The following is a 24,427-nucleotide window of genomic DNA, read 5'->3' as shown; positions in this document are numbered from 1 at the left end:
GTACACACTACACAGTAGATCAGGCATAATGATAGACGATAGCCATACAATCTGTATCAATGTTTCTTAAAATAGACAAAAAAAATTATTACTCCCTTCGTCCCTATTTGATAGTCACTTTTGGGCAATTTTTACGGGAATTAGTAAACATAAATAAAAAGTAGCAAAAGTAAATTGAAAAAGTAAATTTACATTGGGTTTGTAAAAAATTATAGAGAGAGAATAATTAAAGTACGTGGAAAAACAAAATTTACAATTTACGTAGAAAAGTTAAATTTGCACAAATATTTTTGCAAATTGGAGATAATTTGGTAAAGTTAATATTAATGATACTTGAAAAAAACAAATATTATTAACATTTTGGGCAAGTGACTATCAAATAAGGACGGAGGGAGTATAAATTACTTCCTCCGTCTTTTTTACTTGATTTGTTTATTTTATCACGCTTGTCAATGCAAAACTTAACGATCAATAACTTTAAATCTCCACAAATAAAAAAAAAGTTGTATATTATGATAATACTTATTGATAAGAATTTTAAAAACTCTCACATAAAAAGTGTAAATGTCAAAAATGGTCAAAAGAAAAAAGGTGAATAGTATAAACGTCAAAGCGATTTAAGTTAAAAAAAACGAAGGAAGTACAAATCATGGATTGTGCGCACGAATACTAACATTGTACAAGTACGGACTACGGAGTTTATTTATTCTTGAAACAATTTCTTATGGAGTAAGTTATAATTTCTCGAAGAGTATCTTAAAGTTTTTTTAAAATAATTTAGTAAAAAAATTGCTACTTAAAAATTGAAATACGAACATTTAGATTAAAAACAATAGTTTAACATAGAAGAAAGAAAGAAAAGAATCCAAAGGAGAATTGAATAGGCCATTGCATGGTGTCTTGAAAACATAGAAACACGACAACATCTGTAATTGCACTAGTCCCAAACCACGAATCGACGATATATATAGAAGAAAAAGAAAGGTCTGCAATCCTAGACGTGTGTCACTTTCACACATGGGCTACTCCAAGTCCAAATAATTGTGCTTCTATTCAATACCAATTTTTATCATTCTCCAATTCTTTCAATACATGATTACATGAATACATATTACATTACATTCCCTCCCTTATTAACCACCACCATGCCTTCTACTAGCCACTTCTAACTTGTAGCGGATTATCGCTCATAGGTTTTTGCTGTTTTTTCGTCGGTTACAGGTAAGTTTATCATTTATAGAGTACAATACGAATCTAATAATACCCGCTTAATAATACTGAGTATTAATTATGGTCAAAGTTTTAGCTATTTAATCGAGATACTTTAGTCATAACTTTTAATTGGAAATCAAGGAATTGAATGATCTTTTTCTTAAAAAATATGGCTTAGATTTATTTGCTTTTAGTACTAATGATTAATGATTGTATTGTGGTAATTTGGTGTAATAATTGTTTTGTTTGTTGTTTTTGGGAGTGTGTAACAATTGTTTTGTGATAGTATAGTTGAGGAATGGTTAAAGATGAATTTCAGTTTTATACTCTGTATACTGAGATGATGTGAGTCATGTGACAAATATAAATAAACACATAAAATTTGAGGAAAGTCTGGAGTTAACATCCATGGTATTGTATCTTCATACCCAAAATTGTTTTATCTTCACCATCGACTACCACAGTCTAAATTGGTGTCTTCGCGGCAGAACTTAATACTCCCTCCGTCATTAAATTACATTCCTACTTCTAGCATTTATTTCTCACATAATAGAGAGAAGTAGAAATGTAATTTAGGGACGGAGGGAGTAACGAAGAAAAAGAGATACTTCATGGTGGACGGCCATTACCGCGAACATGGGCATGATTAAATATGTTTACAAAATGACATAAACTCATTACCATTGCCGCTATTTATTGTTTCCTATCAAAATGGACCGTAGTGCATTGAATTTGATAGTTGATGTATACATGTATTAACTTCGGCTTCATGGGGTGTTTTTTTTAGGTGTAGTAGGTTAAATCCTTGCTAATAATGTGCTGTGGTTCCTTTCATCATAATGGATTTCTGATTATCAAAGGAAAAAAGAGAATATAGTTTACGCGTAATGTTTATTATTGGATAGGGGGTTGTGGAAAGTTAGAACATAAATTATGCTATCAAGTTTGGTATATAATGATATAAATATACATATGATTTTGTATTTGCACTCCCAATTTATTTATTTTGTTTATCTTCCAGCGCAGAAAACTCAGAATGCAGGCTTTTGGCTTCTGCATAGCGCTATGGCTTGTTGGAGTTCTACTATTGACATCCAACTCCTCTAGTGGTACAGTTAATCGATCTATACTAGTTTCTGGTAACTACTTTTACTTCATATATTTGCATGATAAGGAGATTTGGAGATGAACCTTCATAATATGCTCTTTGTTTGTCTATCTGCAGCACTAGATTTTGCTCTATCACAATGAAAACTTGTATAATTTGTGTTTTTGTTGTAAATGATCATTCTTTGATGCGGGTAGGGGGTCTTCATGCCTTGTTAGTAGTCTACGTTCATTGCTCGACTTGGAGTTGAAAATTTCATTTGAAGATTATTGAATTTCTGCACTAGTTTGTGTCATAGACATTGACAAGTGTAGTCCTCTGCTTTTTATAGTCACTTTGCATCTAAATAAATGACTAGATCATGGATGTACTCCATAGTCACTAGTCAGTTCCCGAGGCATCAGAAATTGTAGTTCCTTTGAATAAATTTGTGGTTTAATACTTACATTCATGAATTCTTACAAGGATATGTAATTCGTGATTTGGATGCAACAGTATAACAAGGGGGTTGAATTTTAGTATGGAACTTCATGATAGCGAAATTTTGTGGAATCGAAAGGAACTTAAAAGCTAGGTTGAAAATTATGCAAGAGAAAATTTACTAGGGGAATATCCTAGGCTCAGATTTTGACTCAAACTTTCCATTATAATGAACCAACTCCATTACACCTTAAGTCTCTCCTACGAATACAAACTCCCATATACAACAAGAACTCACTCTAGTTTCTACTCCACTACAAGGTTTCACTCAAAGCCCTTGAACAATGGCTAAAAACATAGTATAACACTTACATGTTGGGTACTCAAAAGCAGTTAACAGTCTTAACACTAAATCGTGTATGTTACTTGTACCTGTGTTTGAGTTCCTTTTAGAATCCTATATAGTTTATATGCTGTAACTTTCATCTCTGATAATTTAGCTCGTACTTGCATGTATGCCTAGTGTTAATGACGTTGGTCTCAGAACCTGCATGGTGTGACAATAATCTGGTTAAACAATTTCCTTATTTAAATAAAGTGCACCAGTCTTTTGATGATGCACTTGGTTTACTAGCCTTGAATTTGCAACTCACAAGTCACAATGCCAAAGCAGAATTTGCAAATCAGGACAACAATGCTTAGTTACCTTGACTCTAATTTCAAGCCAAGTATTCTTTTGCTGCAAAATTATAACAACAATTGGCATTTTAAAAAGCACCAGAACTGGAAACACCTTGCTAGCTAGTAGTCATTTCCGCTCCTCTAATCAGCCTTATTATATTCATCATTATGATAACATATCAGCTTTTCAGGAATGGTAGTCGATAGCAACACAATGACAATGACAACAAGTAGAAATCTGAAGGTAACAACTTCTTTGGTATACCGCTTTGTTAACCTGTGTTTTCTGACTGGTTGAGCAGCTGTTTCTTGTTATTTTAGTTTTAATCACAAATAACATATGTACTTCTCTGTTTTGCAGGAAATCAGATACAATTTCAACTTTGCTCAGGGAATTTCAGATGGTCATGTGAGCTTGGAAGACTATCGCCCTGTTGATCCAAGCCCAAGTCGTTCCAAGGCTTCTGTAAAACATGGACCTATTCAGCATGGCGCTCCTTCACATCCTTACATTCCAAAACCAAAGCCTCCGCCTCCAGCTCCTAGTCCCTTTGACCATGAAGGATCGCCTTAACCTTTGAAAGTTATCAGCTTAGCATCTGATCTTAAGAAAGGTAAAAAAAAACATCATAGTGTTGTCTGATAGTTTGATGCTTGTATTCTTTTCACGGATGCCCAATGTATATCTTCTTCGAGTGTAACATCTATGTCAGAAACAATATGAAAATATGTTCTGTACTAACCCTATGGCTGGTTGATCAGGTGACCTAATTTGCTTATGCTCAAACTTGTTATTACTTGACTCGTTAATCATTCTTAGGCATCTTCCATAGTCAGTCCGTCCTATAAATTTATATTCAGTAATATGTTCTCGTCTCAATTAAATGAATTGGCTAGCTTGTGATTTTTTTAATTACGGAGTAAAAGAATAATACATCTTCCAAAATTTGATTGATTATTCAATGGTCCTTTACATAGAAAGGGGCAAGAAGAGAATTGAGTTTAGCCATGTTAGAAGTGACTTAGTCCTATGTGTCAATTGCATGTAAACCACAGCTTGCTACAGAATATGCATAATTATGCTTCCTAAGTCAATCAGTTCTATTGGAAAGAGTTATAAGAAAGCTTGATCATATGATCTTAAATTAAATAAGTTGAAATAATGTTGTTTAAGTTGGTATGGTATGATCTACTTTAATCCGATTTGTTTGTGATTTGTATATTTTGCTTTGTAAAATGCAAATTAATGGAACTTAAAAATAATGATGAGAGAACAAAGTATTACTCCGTGTGCTACGAAGTACTTCCTCCGTAATAATTAAGTCTTTGTACCAACTCAATCAAAAGCTTGAGTTGAACGCTGAGTGTCAGAAATAGGTGTTTGTAAGTATAAATTTGAATGAAACAATCTGGGACAGGGGACGTTTTTAACATAACAATTGCCTAAATTTTCCAGTAACCTTTTTATAGCATTTTACAACATAACCTTAGATATTTTCCACATTTTCATTATTATAAACTACAGTTAAGAGGCTTAAAGCCAGAGCACTATATTGTAAAAAATGCAGGATTTCACTAATTTAAAAAACTATATAATCATTTATTTATTTTTGAAACAAAGTGTAAGAATATTCTCAAGCTACGTCAACCAAAATCATATTTTATCTCTCAAAAAATACTAGTCCAACTATCAATAATCATCAATAATACCAACACCACCACTACTACCACATCCTCTCAAACCCAATGGCTTCACAAGAGCTAGGATTCTCAGACGAGGGTCCCACGTGGCACTGTGTGATTGTGTAATTCTCCTTCGAGGAGGCATTCTCATTAAAACAATATATATAGGGTTTACAACCTAATCATGAGAATAACCTAAAATACACAAGATATATTTTACAGAATATTTACGAGATAATATAAACATATTATCTAACACACCCCCGCAGTCGAAGCGGGAGGAGGTCGAATGCTGAGACTGTCTCTGAAATCCAGAAATAGTTGGCGAGGTAACCCTTTTGTGAAAATATCCGCATACTGAGATGAAGATGGAACATGTAAGACCTTAATCTCACCAAGAGCAACTTTATCGCGTACAAAATGAATGTCCATCTCAATGTGTTTGGTACGTTGATGTTGTACCGGATTAGAAGACAAGTAAACGGCGGAGATATTATCACAATAGGCCAAGGATGCCCGTCGAATAGGGCAATGCAACTCAAGAAGTAGATTCCGGAGCCAACATAATTCAGAAACAACATTAGCGACACCTCTATATTCTGCTTCGGCACTTGATTTAGACAATGTAGCTTGCCGTTTTGCGGACCAAGAGACAAGATTATCACCTAAATAAACACAATAACCTGAAGTGGGCCGTCGAGTGTCCGGGCAGCCTGCCCAATCGGCATCAGTGTATGAAGTAAGTCTCGTAGGTGCAGAACGGTACAAATGTAGGCCGTGATCAAAAGTGCCTTTAATATATATGATAATACGCTTAAGAGCGTTAAAATGAGGTTCCCTGGGAGCATGCATAAACAGACAGATCTGCTGGACAGCATAAGCAATATCAGGTCTGGTAAAAGTTAGGTACTGAAGAGCACCTGCAAGACTCCTGTAAAGAGAGGGATCCTTCATTGGCTCACCATCATGAGCACTAAGTTTCGACTTAGTGTCGACTGGAGTGATAACCGGCTTGGAGTTGTCCATTTTTGCCCTGTGAATAATTTCCTCTGCATACTTACTCTGACAAAGGATCATAGAGTCCTTTGTTCTGGTTACAGAAACCCCCAAAAAATAACTCAACTTCCCCAGATCAGTCATGGAGAATTCGGACTTGAGAAGAGCAATAATATCACACATGAGTTGCTCGGAGGAAGCTGTAAGAACAATGTCATCAACATAGAGCAATAGATACGCAACATTAGCACCATGTCGCAAAATAAAGAGGGGATTATCACTTTTGCTGCAAATAAAGCCAATTTGCAAAAGATAGTTAGCAAATCTTTGATACCAAGCCCGAGGGGCTTGTTTAAGACCATAGAGAGACTTGTTAAGCCGGCAAACATGAGTGGGAGCGTTTGGATTTACAAAACCCGGTGGTTGATGCATATAAACGGTCTCTTTTAAGTCACCATGAAGAAACGCATTTTTAACATCCAATTGATGAATAGGCCAGTCCCTACCCAAAGCAATACTCAAAACTGTACGAATAGTCACCGGTTTCACCACAGGACTAAAAGTCTCATCACAATCCACACCAACCTGTTGAGACTTGCCATTCACAACAAGTCTTGCTTTATGTCTCTCCAATTCACCAGTTTCCCTATATTTGTGTTTAAATAACCACATACACCGAATAATATTCACCCCTTCCGGTCTTGGAACAAGATCCCAAGTGTGCTGTTTAGTAAGAGCGTTAAATTCCTCATTCATGGCCGCATTCCAATTATGATCAAGCATGGCAATTTTCGGATTTTTAGGCAAAGGTGAAATATCGGGTATTGTCACATGAGCTTGATATTTTGGATTTGGCTTGAATATTCCACACCTGGCACGAGTGGCCATGGAGTGTGAAGGGTGAGGAGTGGGCCGAGTTTGGGAATTTGGTTGGACCGGGGTTGGGGAGGGAAGAGAGCCGAACTGAATTGTTGGGCTAAGAGGAGAGGTGTGTAGGCTGGTGGGAGAATTGGGGGGAGATGGCAGAGGAGTCCGCGGCCCAGCTGCGGTATGAGGGACTGGGCCGCAACCAACCTGCGGACTAGTCTGCTGGGTTAGGGATTGGCGTGGAAAGGTGGGAATTGTTGGGGAAATAGGTGGGCCATGTGTTTGTGGGATTTGTGGGCTGATTTGTGACAAAGAATGCATGAAAATGGGAAGCATGGCAGAAGCATTATCATTAGCATCCAAAAAATCCTAGTCTTGATTTCTAAAATGTTTGAGGTTAGCAAAGGGAAAAATATCCTCTACAAAAGTTACATGACGGGAAATCAAGATTTTATTAGTGGACAAATCGTAGCACAAATACCCTCTATGGTTAGATGGGAACCCCAAGAAGACACATGGTACGGACCTAGGAGCAAGTTTGTGAGGGGCCGTAGCACTTAAGTTTGGGTAGCATAGGCAACCAAAAATTCGTAGGTGATCATAAGTGGGCGTCCTACGGTAGAGAATTTCAGTTGGAGTCCTATTTTGAATGGTTGTTGATGGTAAGATGTTTAGAACATAAGCAACCATATGTATGGCATATACCCAAAAAGAAGGGGGGAGAGAAGCATGAAAGAGGATAGTCCGAGACATGTTATTAATGGTGCGAATAATTCTTTCGGCTTTGCCATTTTGAGAAGAAGTGTTTGGACAAGAGAGACGAAAGACCAAGCCATTATTTGCACAAAAATTGCGAAAGGGGGAATTATCAAATTCACGATCATTATCACTTTGGAATGATTTTATGGCTTTTTCGAATTGTGTTTGAACATATGCTCGGAAATTAAGGAGAATATCAAAGACTTGTGACTTGTATTTAATAGGAAAAACCCAAATAAAATGAGAGAAATCATCAAGCAATACTAAATAGTATTTATGACCCAATTTGCTAGCAATAGGAGAAGTCCATAAATCCATATGAATAATGTCAAAGGGGGAAAAAGTAATAGAAGTAGATGACTGAAAAGGAAGTCGTACATGTTTTCCCAAAGGACATGAATAGAAAAATTGAGAACTATTTCTCTTATTACATTTAATAAAATTGTTCTTCCTAAGAAAATTAAAAACTGGTTCGCCGGGGTGTCCAAGCCTATGCTGCCAAGTTGAAGGAGAAATAGCAGCTAGAGATAGTTGACTAGTGCCATATGCAGCGGAAGAGTTTGAGAAAGGATAGAGGTCCCCCACACTGTTACACCTCGCTAGAGTTGTCCCCGAAAGAAGGTCCTTCACAGAAAAACCGAAAGGGTCAAACTCAACAGAAACGGAATTGTCACAAGTAAATTTTCTAACAGAAATTAAGTTCTTAATTATGTTAGGAACAAAGAGGACATTTTTGAGAGAAAAAGGTGGATTAGGTGGGGGGGGTAGTAGACATGCCATAACCGTTAATTGGAATACGTTTGCCATCACCAACTAAAATAAATTGAGGAGTGCTCAAATTAAACAGTTTAGAAATGTTACCCGAGTCACGAGTCATGTGTGAAGTGGCTCCCGTGTCCATATACCATCCATTGTCCGGCGGTTGAAGACTCATGAAACTATACGCTTGCCCCAAATCCGTAGGTGACATATGTGGACCGTAAGAAGACTGGCTTGGGCTTGCATAATAGGCCTGTTGGGGAGGGCGGCCCAAAACCGAAGGACTGGACCCTCGACTTGGCTGCTGCTGGGCCGTTGGAAACGGGCAGGGTGGTGAGGCCCACTGCCCGGGTTGTTGTTGCCAGGATTGTTGGGCTCCCCATTGAGGGGCCTGATTCCATTGAGGTGGCGGTTGGGCCTGTTGGGCCTGCCCCCATTGAGGGGCCTGTTGCTGCTGATTATTGTTGTTGTTAGTCCGCCCCCGACCACGGCCTTTACCCTGCTGCTTGCTGCTGCCACGGCCGCGGCCGCGGCCCTTGCTGGTGCCACGCTGCTGGTCTGCTGGCGGCGGCTGGGTTGCGCCGGCGGTGGTGCCGGTTTGGGCCTGCCAGGTCTGGGCCACAAAGGCTTGGCCTTGTTCCCGTTGCTTGTTCTTGCGGGTTTCTTCGAGAAGGAACATAGATCGAGCCTTGTTGAAGCTTGGGGTTGGTTCGGATTGAGAAACTATGGCAGCCACAGTATCATATTCACCTTCGGTGAGTCCGGCAATTAATTGCATAACCATCTTCCGATCTGAAACGGGACAATCAACATTAGCAAGTTGATCCGCGAGAATCTTGATTTGCTTACAATAATCAGACATATTAGTGTAGTGCTCGAGTTTGGTATTCGAAAATTGCTCCTCCAAATACACTGCCCTAGTATGCTTATTGTCATGAAACAACTCCTCGAGTCGGGTCCATAATTCTTGAGCCGTAGCACCCGGTTTCATGATAGTATTAACAAGATCTTTGGATATAGTGCTATATATCCATTGCTTGACAATCGCATCTAATCGCTTCCACGTATCATCATCAATATCCGTCGGACGTTTAACCTTCGTGTCAATATGATCAAGCACGTTGCAAGCACAAGCTTGAATTTGGAAAAGTTCAACCCATGTAGCATATTGGGAGTCCTCGTGATCAAGAGTCACGTTCATAACAGATTTGATGTTGTTAACGGCATATGCCGGGTGAAAAGGAGTGTTGTTGGGAGGAGGAGGAGGAGGAGGGGGGGTCACGTCATCACCGGCCATGGTGGTGAGTTAGGGACGGCTAAGGGAAGGTGTAGGATCGTTGTTAGGGTTTGAGAAAGGGGGAGAAGAGAGAAAACCCTAATTGGAATCTGATACCATGTGTGATTGTGTAATTCTCCTTCGAGGAGGCATTCTCATTAAAACAATATATATAGGGTTTACAACCTAATCATGAGAATAACCTAAAATACACAAGATATATTTTACAGAATATTTACGAGATAATATAAACATATTATTTAACAGGCACAACCTGTTAGGGTCCCGTAACTGGGAAGATCTTCTAGACCCACTCAACGACGAACTCCGTCGTCTGATCATCCAATGCGGCGACTTTTGTCAAGTCACCTATGACACCTTCATCAACGACCCTAACTCTGCCTATTGTGGTAGCAGTCGCTACGCCAAGTCAGACCTTTTGAAAAAAACCGCCTTCCCTGGTGGCTCAAACAAGTACGATGTCGTAGGGTTTTTGTATGCCACGGCTCGTGTTAGTGTTCCTGAGGCGTTCCTATTCAAGTCTATGTCGCGAGAGAGGTGGGATAGGGAATCTAATTGGATTGGCTATATCGCGGTTTCAAATGATGAGGTGAGTCAAGAGATGGGAAGGAGAGAGATATGTGTAGCATGGAGAGGGACTACGAGGAATTATGAGTGGATTAATGTTCTTGGTGCTAAACTACAGTCTAGTCTTTGCTTGCCGAAGGATGTCATGGTAAGAGAATTAATCATAATTATGGTTTTTTTTTTTTTTAATGATGAATTTCTTTTTAGCAAAATGAACAAAAATCCAAAAGTCAAGTAAAATAAATGTCTAAACCATTTTATTTTATTGCAAGTAGGTGTATTTTACTCATATTATTGGATTACAATAATTAATAAATAAATAAACCTTTAGTATTGTATAATTAGTAAATAAGATACTTTTTATCACCTTAATATCCAGGCAACAGATAGGTTTCTTTTGACTCTAATTTTTCCTATTATGGTTTTTAATTACAGTCTTAAATTCAAAATTTGCCCTTAAAAAAAGAAATAGAGGTGTGATGGCTAATTGGCTAATTTGTCAATATTATCTGGCATAGACAAAGATAAATAGACAATAATGTAAAAATATGGCCACAGTTTTAGCTTTTTTCTTTTACGAAGGATTCAATTGCATATATTGAAAAGTTTATAGGCCTATTAAGACCTTTACAAAGCTATGAGCAACACTTACTCCTATGAACAAAAGAAAACAAACTTAAAAGAAATTGTCTTCTTAGTCATCCCACGAGTGTTGAAACCACTTTGTAGATAGCAGTCTTAGCACTGCCTTGATTCTAGCGAGTTGCAGCCTACATTACAAGTTTTAGCTACTTTGGCTTTAGTGTTTGCATTGATAGGAGATTAAACTTATAAGGAGAGATTTCATGATATTTTTTACTGTTGAATTTTTTTTATGCTTGTATTATAAAAATATTTTTGTTTTATATGTATGTTTAAATTTTCAAACATTTTTTTACCTTGATTTAGTGACAGAGAGAAGGCAAAGTGAGACAATTTTGATAAGCAGTAATTAAAGAAAATTTTAGTAAAGGTGAAAAGTTGTAATTATGGTGTGTTCTCTTCACCTAAAATTATTTGAGCATTACCAATTAGATTTAATTTTCACTTTATACCTAGACCTGAGTTATTAGCCTTGTAAGGTTACCCTTACTTAGCCCTTAATGAAGTCTCTACCATCTTTAACTAATATGACTTTACTTATTACTGCATATGCTAAAAATACAACTCTTAAAAAAGTGAAAATTCAAGGATCTGTTCTGTTCACCTTATTTTCACTTATTTCAGGTGTAATAAATTCAGTTAAGTCCAGATAAGTTTAGTTCAAGTTTAATAAGTTCTGATAAAGGTTAATCAAGTACGAATTACAACTAAAATAAGTTTTGGTAAGATCTAATAATAAGTTCAGATACATTCAAGTAAGTTCAGATATAAGTTAAGATAAGTTCAGATCAGTAAAAATCTGGTAAATAGAATACACCCAAGATAAAGTAAGCTTTAATGAACAAAGGAAACATTAGAGTGGAGGAAGTATTAGAATAACTGTACATTAATAGCATAAAACAAATTTAATTAGCGTTCTTTTTAAAACAAAAATAGCATTACGAAATGTCATTGGCGTTGGCCTACCTCGTTGGTACTTTTTTACCTGTTAGTTTGGGTCGTTATCATGCCATGGCTGCTAGTTGCTACGCCTTACGTTTTTGAAGAATCATACAAGTATAAAATATCTTCAAACATTTATAATATCCTCATGATAAGATATTTTCCTAGCTTCTAAATGTGAAATTAAATTTATCAAGTGGTAAAATTATGCTGAAAGGTTGGTAAAAGTTGTTTTTTATGGTTGAAAAAGCACTCGTACAAACAAGCTGGTTTCACATCTAGCAGGTTGGTAAAAGTTGTGAAAATTTTCAAATTTAGCTTATTAAGTAAAATGCTTTTTAAAACTAACTATTTAATTAGTCTGAAATTCTGAAAATCTTAAGATTTAGATTGATAAAAATAAATTTTAGTAGCTATTTTGAAATGTTATTCAGAATAGCATTATGCTTGTGAAATAGTGTATTCTTGTCAAAAAAAAAAATAAATTAAAGTTCTTTTATTTTATTTTATTTTTTATTTTTATATATATATCCAACTTTTTTTTTTTATTATTTTAAACACCACCAACCTTGTGGCTGACCGTGGGCAAGCCGTGGATGGTGCATGCATTGAGTGTGTTTTTGTACGTTACTTGGTACGTAAATAAGGGTAATATGTGTATATGTTCTTGCGAAGGAAGAAAAACTTTAACTACCTTGGATAACTAAATTCTTACCGAGTTAGAATTCTATATACTATAGGCCGAGATTAGACTCTTTAAGAATGAAGGAGAAGGAGGAGAAGGGCTAAGGAAATTCCCTTGAGATTATGATCATGTACCAGTGTTAGTGGATAGCATGTAACACCAAACTAAAAGAGCCACTAAATACACTAAATTTATTTCTTATATCTAGATAAGGAGCATCTAGCCATCTAGCAATCAATGAGGAGCATGGATGATTTTATAGTAGTCGTTTGAAAAATGACTATCATAATATTTTAATCATATATAACATGATCCGTTCATATTTTTATGGTATATAATGGCCACAATTAGTCTTATAATATCTACAATTTAAATATAAATTTTTAAAAAAATTTATCCAAAATAAAATAATTTTTTTATTAATAAACTATAAAATAAGAATAAAAATTACATAAATGAAAATAAAAATTTGATAAATCAAAAAAATGTTGATAATACTATTTAAAACCATTAATAAAGTAATATAATTGATTACTATGAAAAAATATGTCAATTATAAACTATATAATTATTAAAACATTACATAGTCATATTTTAAATGACTACTGTAAAAATTTTCAGAAGAGCATACTACATTAAAGTTTCATAGAAAGGTTTTTTGCATGATAATTAAAAAGGTACTTAGCAATATAGTCACCAACCAAGTGTACGGTTAGCCTATTGGTACAATCAAGCTAAGGTCACTTTGAGCGAGGGTAGGGATCACCTTATCCTTTCTCCCTATTCTCAAATTGTCTAGCCCATTTATCCGAGTTGGCAACTATATTGTATGTATGTGATTTTACAATGACAAGTCAGTTCTTCTTATTAACCAGGGAAAAAAAAAAGAGTAGCAATATAGTCACCCTAGGAGGACTAGTAGACATTTTTTTTTGTCATTTATTTACCTATGTCAAGTTATATTTGATCCATTATTTCTAATTCTTTTAGTTTTTCAACAGACCACCATGAGAATGGAGATGATGCTGAGAACGGAGATGATGAGAATGACGACGATGAAGGTTTACATAGGAAGCCCAAAGTTATGCAGGGTTGGCTTACAATTTACACATCCGACGATCCAAAATCCCCCTTCACAAAACTTAGTGCAAGAGCACAACTCCTATACAAGATCAAACAACTAGTTGAGCAGTACAAAGATGAAGACCTTAGCATCATATTCACAGGTCATAGCCTAGGAGCAACCTTATCGGTTCTAAGTGCTTTCGACATTGCTGAGAATATAACAAGGGAAATTCTGGTCTCAGCCATCATTTTCGGTTGCCCTAAAGTAGGCAACAAGCGGTTCAAGGAGAGAGTTGATGCGCACCCTAATCTCAAGATCCTTCACGTTAGAAATGTGATCGATACAATTCCACTTTATCCTGCAAGGCTAATGGGGTACGTACACATGGGAATCGAGCTAGAGATCGATTCAAGGAAATCACCGTTCCTTAAAGCCTCGAGACATGTTGGTGATTGGCATAACTTGCAAGCTATGCTACATATTGTGAATGGTTGGCAAGGGTTTAAGGAAGAGTTCCGGCTCGTGGTTGAACGGAGTATCGCTTTGGTTAATAAATCATGTGATTACCTTAAGGAGGAGTGTCTTGTGCCTCCATCTTGGTGGGTTGAGAAGAATAAAGGGATGGTGTTGAATGAGCAAGGAGAATGGGTTTTGGCTGGTCCCGAGGAAATTCCTGTTCCTGAATATGATTAACCAAATCTAATTGAAGTTTTTCATGAACAAAATGTTTCTAAAGTGAGATTTGGTGGTGCAATGTAGTTTTTAACTTGTGTTGTTTGGCTACTTCATTTTTCTTGCTTTGTTTGGAGATTAAATTATTGACTTGTTTTTGTGAATGATTATTGTATCCAAATCTTTAGCAGAGTACCATAGTATTTGATCTTTTTTTATTATGCTAAGCATATTCAGTAATTCCACCCCATTAAACTCCAATTAATTCGGAGTTGGGCTGGTTTCAAGTCTTTAATTAAGCTGAAAGAACTACCTTACCAATTGATTCAAACACTTGTTGATCATAGTGTATGATGTTAACTGATCAATCGACATGGTCAAAGCTAATCTAATGTGGAGTATACAAGCAAAGTTATAAAAGAAAATGACATTGGCACAATGTATTAGGCGAGCAAGTCAAAGACACGGCAAGCTTGTTGAATATGGACAACCCACAAAACCATGAAGTTGGATACATTTATGAAGAATATACGGAGTATATATGAAATGAAAAGTTTTTCCATTGTTGCCGTGTCAACGTAATCATAGTACGTGCAAGTCTATTAAATAAATCAAAATTTTGAACAGTTAAAATGTTGAGCAAAGATAAATTCTATACTTTGTTACTTGTGATAAATTTGCAGTCAAGCGTCTAGTGAAGACAATGAAGACATCCTACTAATCGAATCATATCTTTATCCTCGTGTTCAAAGATGGATTTGAAAGGCGTAAATGGTGCTTCGTCGCTTTAGTTGGTGAGAGAGACATGGAGTGGTGATCAAGTCACATTTTGAAAGGTTGGATAAAATGTCAGCGTCAGTTGCCCAATTCGGGTGGTGTTAAAGGGGATACGAGGAAGAAATCAAGAAACAGGAACTTTTATAGTCATCACTTAAGGCCTTGTTTAATTCACCTTATTTATACTTATTTCAGAAAAAATAAATTTAGATCAAATAAAAAAATAAGTTCAGATCAGAAAAAATTAGTTCAGATCAAATCATCGTTTTATGTGCAGTTTTTTATTGCTAAATATCTTTAATTTCGTAATGAAAAAAATATGAAATTACATATTAATAAAATACACATTATTACGAATCTAACAAGACCCACTTGATATATTTTTTCCGTATATATTATCGTATATTTAAGGTCAAAGTTAACATCCAGATCAGATCATACCAAATCAGACCAGTTCATATAAGTTTAGATAAGCACAAATAAGATGAACCATATAAGGCCTTAGCCATATCCTTGTTTATTTGGTGGTATATTACTTTGTTTGGGATAGGGAGGGAGAGGAATGAAGAGAAAGGAAAATGACATCTTATGTTACTCCGTATTAATGAAAAAAGAGATGTATAGTGTGATTAATCTCCCAATTTTTTTGGGTAGAAGGGAAGGTTTTTTGCTAAAATGCTTCCTCGCTTGAAGTTGGGAGATTATATATCCTCCAGCATGCGGTTCAGAAAAGTCTAGACTGTTAGTTATACCCTCTTGGTTTTGGAGAGGACCCTTTCACTCTATCTTATTCATATACTGTACATCTATCTCAAGGCACGTAAAGACCTACGGGCAACATCGCGAGACCTAGGAGTTCACTCTATCTTGTTCATATACTTTACACCTCTAGGCACATAACAACCTACGGGCAACCCAATTGGGATTTAAAGGATCCATGGTACCTGCAGCCTTTTAGACCTCATATTGATCATCATGATTGAAACTGGGAGGGATTTTTAGCAACGTAATAGGAGCAGATTTGACTCGAATTGGGTTTTGTAAGGGATTGATTTCAGCAAACTCGTCGTTAGATGTAAAACTAATTGGCGATTGAGCTGGACACTTCTTTGGTCACTATGCCCCAGACAAATTTAGAGTTGTCTGATACTCTGACAGTACTCTTACCTTCAGTTCAACAACTGATGGTCTGATACTCTGATAGTACTCTTACTTTCTTTCTTTATGAATTTTTTTTTTGACAGTATACCATAATATTGACGTTATAAGCTCAAAGTATCTAAACTATTTAACTGTATGTGGTTTCCTCAAAAAAAAAATTTAACTGTATGTGGACATTAAAGGAATGGAATGAACAAATCAAATCAAACTAATAAAACACAATAAATTTCATCAAAAAAAAAAAATAAAAAATAAAACACAATAAATCAAAAACAAAAATAAATTCACCATTGCAAAAACAATCTGAGTCCTTTGGTGGTAGCTGGATTATCTATGTTCATCATCTTCTTGTTTATTACCACTTGTACTTATTTTATACAAGCAAACACTAAAGTTTTGCAGTAGAAAGTATTTTAAACAAACTTTTTTTTTTAATATATATTATATGTTACATATATTAATACAATGTAAAAAAGAGATGTTCAGATTATAGATTTTTTATTACTGAAGTTTAGTTTATAGCATAATTTTAATTTCTATTAGAAAACAGGGTACCATAGCCCATATATCCACTAGTCAACAGGGAACAGGTCTATAATATTTATCATCAAAAACAACTCCATACTCATCATTAACATATAAAACCCCCACCATCTTCTCTCCCCAAAGTCTCCCCATCCACCAGCAGAGCCACCCCTTCCCCTCTCGGCCGTTTCCTATGGCCGAACAAGAACTAGGACTTTCAGAATGTGGCCCAACATGGCACAACCTTCTAGGGTCCAAAAACTGGGAAGACCTTCTAGACCCACTCAATGATGATCTTCGTCGTCTGATTATCCGGTGTGGTGACTTCTGCCAAGTCACCTACGACACGTTCATCAACGATCCTAACTCTGCCTACTGTGGCTGCAGCCGCTACGCCAAGTCAAACCTCCTCCACAAGACTGCCTTCCCAGGTGGTGGGCATAAATATGATGTTGTTGGCTTCCTTTATGCCACAGCTCGGATTAGTGTTCCTGAGGCCTTTCTTCTAAAGTCGTTGTCACGTGAGAGGTGGGATAGGGAGTCAAACTGGATGGGATATATTGCAGTTTCTAATGATGAGGTGAGTAGGGAAATGGGGAGGAGAGAGATTTACGTGGCGTGGAGAGGAACTACCAGAAGTTACGAGTGGATTGATGTTCTTGGAGCTAAGCTGCAATCTGCCAAGCCCCTCCTACGGGAAGGAGCTCTTGGTAAGAAACACATTTCTCTAGTGTCACGCTCTTCTTTTCAAGTCCTCGCATATTCCCTTTAACTCCTTCAAAATTTCTACAATCAGAGAGATTATCTAAAAACATATACTACCTCCGGATCGTATTATATGCAACTTTGGAATTGTTTATATCTCATAAATAATACCCCAAAGTTGCATATAATATGATCCGGAAGTAGTATTAAATGCAGATTCAGTTGTTAATGACAGGCTAACACTGTCAGACTGTTTACAGAGATATTCAAGAAATTGTTTGTATTAATAATGGCCTATCAGCGGTAGCTACAATGTTAAAACCCCCCATTAGTGATAGCTCACCTTGCTAATACCAAGAGCACAATGATACCGTACATAAGTTACTTTTCTACGTTTTCAACTGATCATTTGAAGTAACCATATATGGTCTCCAGTCTCCTTTAATCAATTACGTAAACACTTTAGAATAGGTAAGTCAAATTATTACAAGAATGTCTTAAGCAACAAAAAAAGGTAATTTATGCATAAATGGTTTTGGTGCAGAAAAACAAAAATACTGGTGTAGGAGCATATAAGATTTTGTGCATTTGTGATAAATACAATTATAGATCATGAAACATTCAGTGTTAAATGTAATGAAAGACATATATCAATATATGTGAGCCAGTAAAGAAGTGAAAATACAGGCATTATGTCATCATATAAGTCATTGTTTGTTTGATATCTTGACATAGGATTAACTAACTTGTTCAACTTATTCCACCAGCCCATCATGAGAATGGAGAAGATGGTAGCGACAACGAAGATGATCACAGGTTGCCCAAAGTCATGAGAGGGTGGCTCACAATATACACATCTGACGACCCAAGATCCCCCTTCACAAAACTAAGTGCAAGATCACAGCTCTTGAATAAGATCAAGCAACTAATTGACAAATACAAAGATGAGGACTTGAGCATCTTGTTCACAGGCCACAGCCTAGGAGCAACCTTGTCAATCCTAAGTGCTTTTGATGTTGTTGAGAACATTACGACAGAGATCCCAGTATCAGCCATTGTATTTGGTTGCCCCAAAGTGGTAACAAGCACTTCAAGGAGAGGTTTGATTTGTACCCCAATCTTAAGGTACTCCATGTGAAAAACACACTTGATTTAATCCCTCATTATCCAGCAAGGCTTATGGGTTATGTATATTTAGGCACTGAACTAAATATTGATACAAGGAAATCTCATTACTTAAAGCACTCAAAAGATCCTGGCGATTGGCATAATTTGCAAGCTATGCTACATGTGGTGAATGGTTGGCATGGGGTTAAGAGGCAGTTTGAGCTTATAATCCAGCGGAGTATCGCATTGGTCAATAAGTCATGCGACTACCTTAAGGAAGAGTGTCTTGTACCACCATCTTGGTGGGTCGAGAAGAATAAAGGAATGCAGATGAATGAAGAAGGTGAATGGATTCTAGCTTGTCCCGAGGAATGTCCAATTCCTATATTTGATTAGAAACATTCCCTCCTTCCCCAAGTGAAAACCCCATTTGACCCAAAGACCTTAGCCCTAGATAAATGTTTCATTACTCCACAATTATTTTTTTTTTATTTTACTTTTTTTTTTTAATTTCACCTTCAATCAACCAAACCCCACTACTTTCTTATTTTAATTCACTTTTAATCAATGAATTGTTTTGTATACTAGTATTTGCCTTCAATCAATTAAATCCCAGTTTCTTCTTTTTATTCACCTTCAAACAACTAAATCCCACTATTTTCTATTTTTGTTCACCTTCCGAACATCGTGGACAAAAGGCATTATTTGGGGATGGAGTATAAGTTGTTTGGCTGCTTATTGCAATTTTGGTCAGAGACTAGATTGTAGATTCATACCCACTATGCACTTTAATCTTTAGGACCTAGAATTTTACCCCCTACATACATTATTTATGATCACATTCTCTAAACCAATCACAATTACGACATAATTTCAACAGGAGAAAAACATAAACCTTTACCGTAGTTGTGTAATTTAAATTCTCTCTTCAACCTATTATAAGTACTACAGTATTGAGAAATTCGATCACAATATTCTAAGAAATGTTACAAAATTTTAGATACATGTTAAAATAATGCACTTCTATATAATTCTGAAGGAGGAGTAGTGATTACATGATTACATTAAGGGGCTGTTTGGTTCGCACAGGGTGAACGGAATGGAATGAACAAAGGGATTCAAAGAGAATGGAATGAAACCCATTCCATATAGCATGTTGTTTGTTTTACAAAAAACAAAGGGAATCACCACCACCATAGCACCACCACCCAACCCCACAATCCTTCAATTCCCCACTGCTCCAGCTACCCCACCGCCAAGACACCACCTTGTCGGCATCCCCCAGAACCCGTCGCACCTCCACCACCCCTCCCCTCCTCGGAAAACCTCCACCTGCGCACTCATAAACCCTAATTATCCATCATCTCAAACCCCACACAAACCCTAACTATTTGAATTTGCTCATTGGTTTTCCGGGAAAGGAGATATTTTCGGGGGGAGGGGAGGGATGAGGGAGGTGCAAACCGAGTAGGTGCGGACAGGGGTGGTGCGACGAGGGGTAGGGGAGGTGTAACGAGTTGAGGTGCGAACAGGGGCGGTGCGACGAGGGGCGGTGCGACGAGAGAGGTGCGAACAGGGGCGGTGCGCTGGAGCAACGAGAGAGGTGCGACGAGGGGTCAAGGGCAACGAGGTGCGAGCTTATCGACGGTCGGCGATGGTCGGGGAGGGGCGGCTAGATGGCTAGGTGGTGGTTGTGCGGTGGGGATAGGGTAGAAGGGTGGTGGTTGTGCGGTGGGGATAGGGTAGAAGGGTGGTGGCTGTGCGGTGGGGGTAGGGTGGTGTAATGGTGGCTAGGGAAAGGGAATGGAAAAGTCTAGGGGGGTGGGGAATCAATATAGAGGGATTTTGGGTGAACTCAAAAATAAAAATGGGTAAAGGGAATGATTAAAAGTGACAAACAAACAGCTACAAAGGGAATGGGGCCTGTTCATTCCCTTTCCCTTTGATTATTAACCACAACCAAACGGCCCCTAATATGTTAAGATAGAAACTATTTACTGCTAACTGCAACAGACGCATACCAGAAGTAAACAGAAGGAACAATTTTTAATCATATATTAATAGACTTGAACTTCTCTTCCAAGGAAGGAAAAACTTTAAGCCGTTGAGAACATAGAGAAATATATTCCATAGACTCTAGAGAAACTATAACTAACAATGAATGAACAATTCCATATGCATGACATATAATGAGGTGTTCGATCAGCAAACATCATAGGTCAGAAAATCCAAAGCTAGTAAAATCATCTAACCTGTCTTAAAGCTTGATGTATGATATCATCATTTATAAACGGCCTTAACGTCCACATCTTGCAGTAGCTATCCAATTCACCGCTGGATGATTTTAGATTCAATGAAGAAACAATCTTTTCCTGCATCGTATAATCTTGTTTCACCATGCTGTATATTACTGCCATAGAGGAGGCACAACCAGCAGCATCAAGCTTTCGAGAAGCAATTACTTCTTGTTCTGAACCCAGGGAATCCATATCTAATTGGTCATCTGGGTTCATGATCAAAGCATTGCCTGCCTTATCCATAAGATTTTGAAGTTCATCAACTATGCCTTTGGCTTTAAGTGAATAATCCCGAAGGTTGCCCAAACTTGTGTTCAGCTGACTAACACTCACTGTGCTATCATAAGCATTAATGCAACCAGCTTCTACATATGCACCAACCCTCTTGGTTTCATTTGCTTTAACAATGCTCTTGACCAGCTCTGATGATTCAAATATTGAAGGGCGTCGAAGAAACTCAAGTGCCTGCTGAAATCTAACAAGAAACGTCTGGCCAACTTCCACTAACTCTTCAAACTTGATAACTCCCACCACAAATTCTGCCAGGAACCCCCTCAATTCATCATCAAGATTGGATTTTCCTTCTTCCATTCTGAAATCCATAAGAACATAAAGCCGAAGTTTGTAGTCCTTAATCAAACATCACAAATATTCTGAAATCCATAAGAACATTAGTTGCCATACCAAATTTAAAAGCAACATATAAAGACGAAGTTTGTAGTTCTAAATCAAACATCACAAATATTCATCGATTATCGATTGACAAGACCTCACAATCTTACACATAACATTTTTAACTCGAACCAAAACAGCTTCATATCCAAGCACAAACTACCAAATGTTTAGTCACCCAATAGTCACAAACTTCAACACCGTACTCCCACCATCTCTTAAAGTTCTTCCTATTTCGACGGTGAATGTCTCACAAAATCAAGTCAATTTCGATAATGAAACACCATTAGACTCGGGAGCAGCAAACAAAACATAACAAGCTAAACAAACTTTTCAAAGATTATATCATGAAAATAGCATAAATACAAGATACAACATTTTGGTTTTATATTTATAAAAGTGGTCATAAAATTAATGTCTCCTCTACCTTTCTAATTCTTCCATTGGTTGAACCTCAATGAGATTGCTTCATGTCATAAGTCAGACTAAAAAATGGTGGGGTTTTAATAAAATTCACATCTTATTCTGAAAGTTAATTCATAAATAATGCCGAAATTTTACAACTAGCACAAATTTCATATTAAAATCAGGCCCGTCCCTGAGGCAGGGCATGAGGGAAAAGAGCTCTGATTTCATAGTTAAATCCTAACATTAAAGTGTTGTGCAATACATTAGCAACCAAATTTGATTCATAATTATAGGGATATTTGATTCAATTATCGATCTCATAATTCTAGGGATATTTGATATGATGACAACAAATACAAACAACTTACCTCAGAAGTTGCTTCAATGGGGGATACAAGAACTAGATTCAACGGCGAAAACGCCAACTGCGCTTCAATGGAGAACGTTGAGTGCGCTTCAATGGATATCTGACTAATCTGAGAGAAAGCAATTCTATTGGATCCCTTATGACCCGTCAGGGCCGTCACAGTTATTAAAGGGATAGATCCGTCTAATAACGAGTCTAGGGATGTCAGTGGGGCGGGGATGGGTCTCAGTTTAGCAGGTGGTGGGGCGGAGATGTGGATAAAAACAATACCTGCCATGGGTGATGGGGGCGGGGGTGGATTTTAAGTTGTACCCGCCCCACTTCGTACCCGTCCCATCCCCACCTAATACCCATATTTATATATTTTTAAAAATAAAATTATATATTTTTATATTATTTTATAAAATAATTACGTGAACTAAAATATTAATTGTAATACTTTATACTACACTTATATTATAAACAAAAACTTGTGTAATATTAAAATCAAATTTTTTTTATTGTAATCCGTATTAATTATGTTGGATTGTGCATTTGAAAAGCGGGTCTTGGGTGGGGATTAGGCGGGTTTTTGGTGGGGATTAGGTGGGGGTGGATATCCAAGTGGGGGCGGGGCGGTGATGGTTTTAGAGTTGTACCCGCCGGGGCAGGGATGGGGATGAATTTTGGACCCGATGTGGGGATGGGGATGGGGATGGGGATGAAAATTTTAGGTGGGGATGGAGATGGGAAGGCCAACATCCGCCCCGCCCCGTCCCATTGACATCCCTAGTTGAGTCTTTATATGATCGTCAATTGATGGAATATGGAGTATTAGTTTAAATTTACACTTCCTTTTCCCAAATACTAGGGTAGCTAACGAGCGCGATGCACGTGTCATAGCTAGTCATATCCGGAATCTCTTTCGGTTTAACCTCACATCACAAATTTAATGATTGGCAACATAATGAAATAAAATATATAAATAAATATATTTAGGGGTATTAGTGTCCACACATTAATCTTAAAAGTTAAAAATGAAGAGGTAATAATCATAATGAGGGTAAATAAGTAAACAAACATTTTAAATGGTATAATTGTCCAAACACTATTCATTAAAAAAACTTGTATATATTAATGAGGGTAAATACACATTTTGAAAGGTGTAACAGGCATAACATTATTCATAAGAGTAATCTTGTACTTTTTATAAGGTAGAGATTATCATCACACACCAAAATTTGTATAATTTGTCTTCCAAAAAAAAAAAAAAAAAAAAAAAAAACTTATATAAATTGTTTGTAAGTTTTTTTTTTTTTTTTTAAATTTGAAAACGACTAAAATTACATTAATTAAACTGAGTTTACAACAAACGAAAGGAAAGTATGGTAACATAAGTCAATCACAATTTATCATATGTTTAGGATGAGTTTTCCTCAAAGAAATGTGGTTAGGATGACTGTTTTGTCATGGCCATTATGGAAAACTAATAGTGTCGTGTGAAGTATGAACTATGCAATTGTATAGGTAGTGTTACCTTTGCGGTTTTAACATCAGTTGACGATCACCTACATTTTATTATAAATGCAGTTGCAGACTAGCAAGTGTAGAATTCACTTAGTTAATTGTATGAGTTGCTTACTGTTCTGTGTAAAACGGAAATTGTTAGTGAATAACTTTGGAAGTGACAGCTTTAATACTTTTTTTAAAAAAAAAATCATCTAGATCAACTAAATTTCCAAAATGCGAGGAAAGATTACATCACTCCACACCCATTGGCCAAACTCCCATGGTTGAAAGTGAGTCAATGTGTGTACTACATTATTACCCCCTCGCTTTACAACAGACCATGAAACACTAGTAAAATTAGAAGAAAAAAAAATTCTAGAATATCCTTTATAATAAGATGATAGGAACTAGGGCCATACAAACACTTCATCATTGCCTCAATCACCACCAGATTATCACTCTCGATCTCAATGCAACTCATACCCTTGTGTCTCGCAATCTTCATGCCCTAAAATACCGCTTTCACCTCTGCAAACTTAGTCTCTCATTTTTCACTCCACTACA

At 36.8% G+C, this 24,427-nt stretch overlaps 2 protein-coding genes and 2 pseudogenes across 9 annotated transcripts; 3 read left to right on the top strand and 1 right to left on the bottom strand.

The window, feature by feature from the left end:
- The first annotated feature begins 1,074 nt into the window (after window positions 1-1,074).
- LOC145589581 (uncharacterized) lies at window positions 1,075-4,201 on the top strand. 4 transcript variants are annotated; one of them, XM_081646219.1, is made up of 4 exons: window positions 1,075-1,221; window positions 2,239-2,321; window positions 3,613-3,665; window positions 3,783-4,201. In XM_081646219.1, the coding sequence occupies exons 2-4, from the start codon at window positions 2,249-2,251 to the stop codon at window positions 3,993-3,995; spliced, it is 339 nt and encodes a 112-aa protein (XP_081502345.1). In that variant the 5' UTR covers window positions 1,075-1,221; window positions 2,239-2,248; the 3' UTR covers window positions 3,996-4,201. The 4 variants fall into 4 exon arrangements, with proteins under 4 accessions (XP_081502345.1, XP_081502343.1, XP_081502344.1 ...); XM_081646217.1 differs by having other exon boundaries at window positions 2,239-2,351; XM_081646218.1 differs by having other exon boundaries at window positions 1,082-1,221; window positions 2,234-2,321.
- Window positions 3,858-22,516, bottom strand: LOC145589580 (uncharacterized). Of its 5 annotated transcripts, none has more exons than XM_081646212.1 (3): window positions 22,377-22,516; window positions 20,884-21,581; window positions 3,858-3,996 (listed from the first exon to the last, which is right to left on the bottom strand). In XM_081646212.1, the coding sequence occupies exons 2-3, from the start codon at window positions 21,529-21,531 to the stop codon at window positions 3,964-3,966; spliced, it is 681 nt and encodes a 226-aa protein (XP_081502338.1). In that variant the 5' UTR covers window positions 21,532-21,581; window positions 22,377-22,516; the 3' UTR covers window positions 3,858-3,963. The 5 variants fall into 5 exon arrangements, with proteins under 5 accessions (XP_081502338.1, XP_081502341.1, XP_081502337.1 ...); XM_081646215.1 differs by lacking the exon at window positions 3,858-3,996 and adding an exon at window positions 17,219-17,605; XM_081646211.1 differs by lacking the exon at window positions 3,858-3,996 and adding an exon at window positions 17,219-17,594.
- Window positions 9,880-14,472, top strand: LOC145590174 (phospholipase A1-IIdelta pseudogene; annotated as a pseudogene).
- Window positions 17,013-19,260, top strand: LOC145589583 (phospholipase A1-IIdelta-like; annotated as a pseudogene).
- Window positions 22,517-24,427: the final 1,911 nt, after the last annotated feature.

This window comes from Chenopodium album, chromosome 17, assembly GCF_948465745.1.
Source record: "Chenopodium album chromosome 17, dcCheAlbu1.1, whole genome shotgun sequence".
NCBI lineage: Eukaryota > Viridiplantae > Streptophyta > Magnoliopsida > Caryophyllales > Amaranthaceae > Chenopodium > Chenopodium album.
This window is presented reverse-complemented; position numbering and strand designations above follow the sequence as displayed.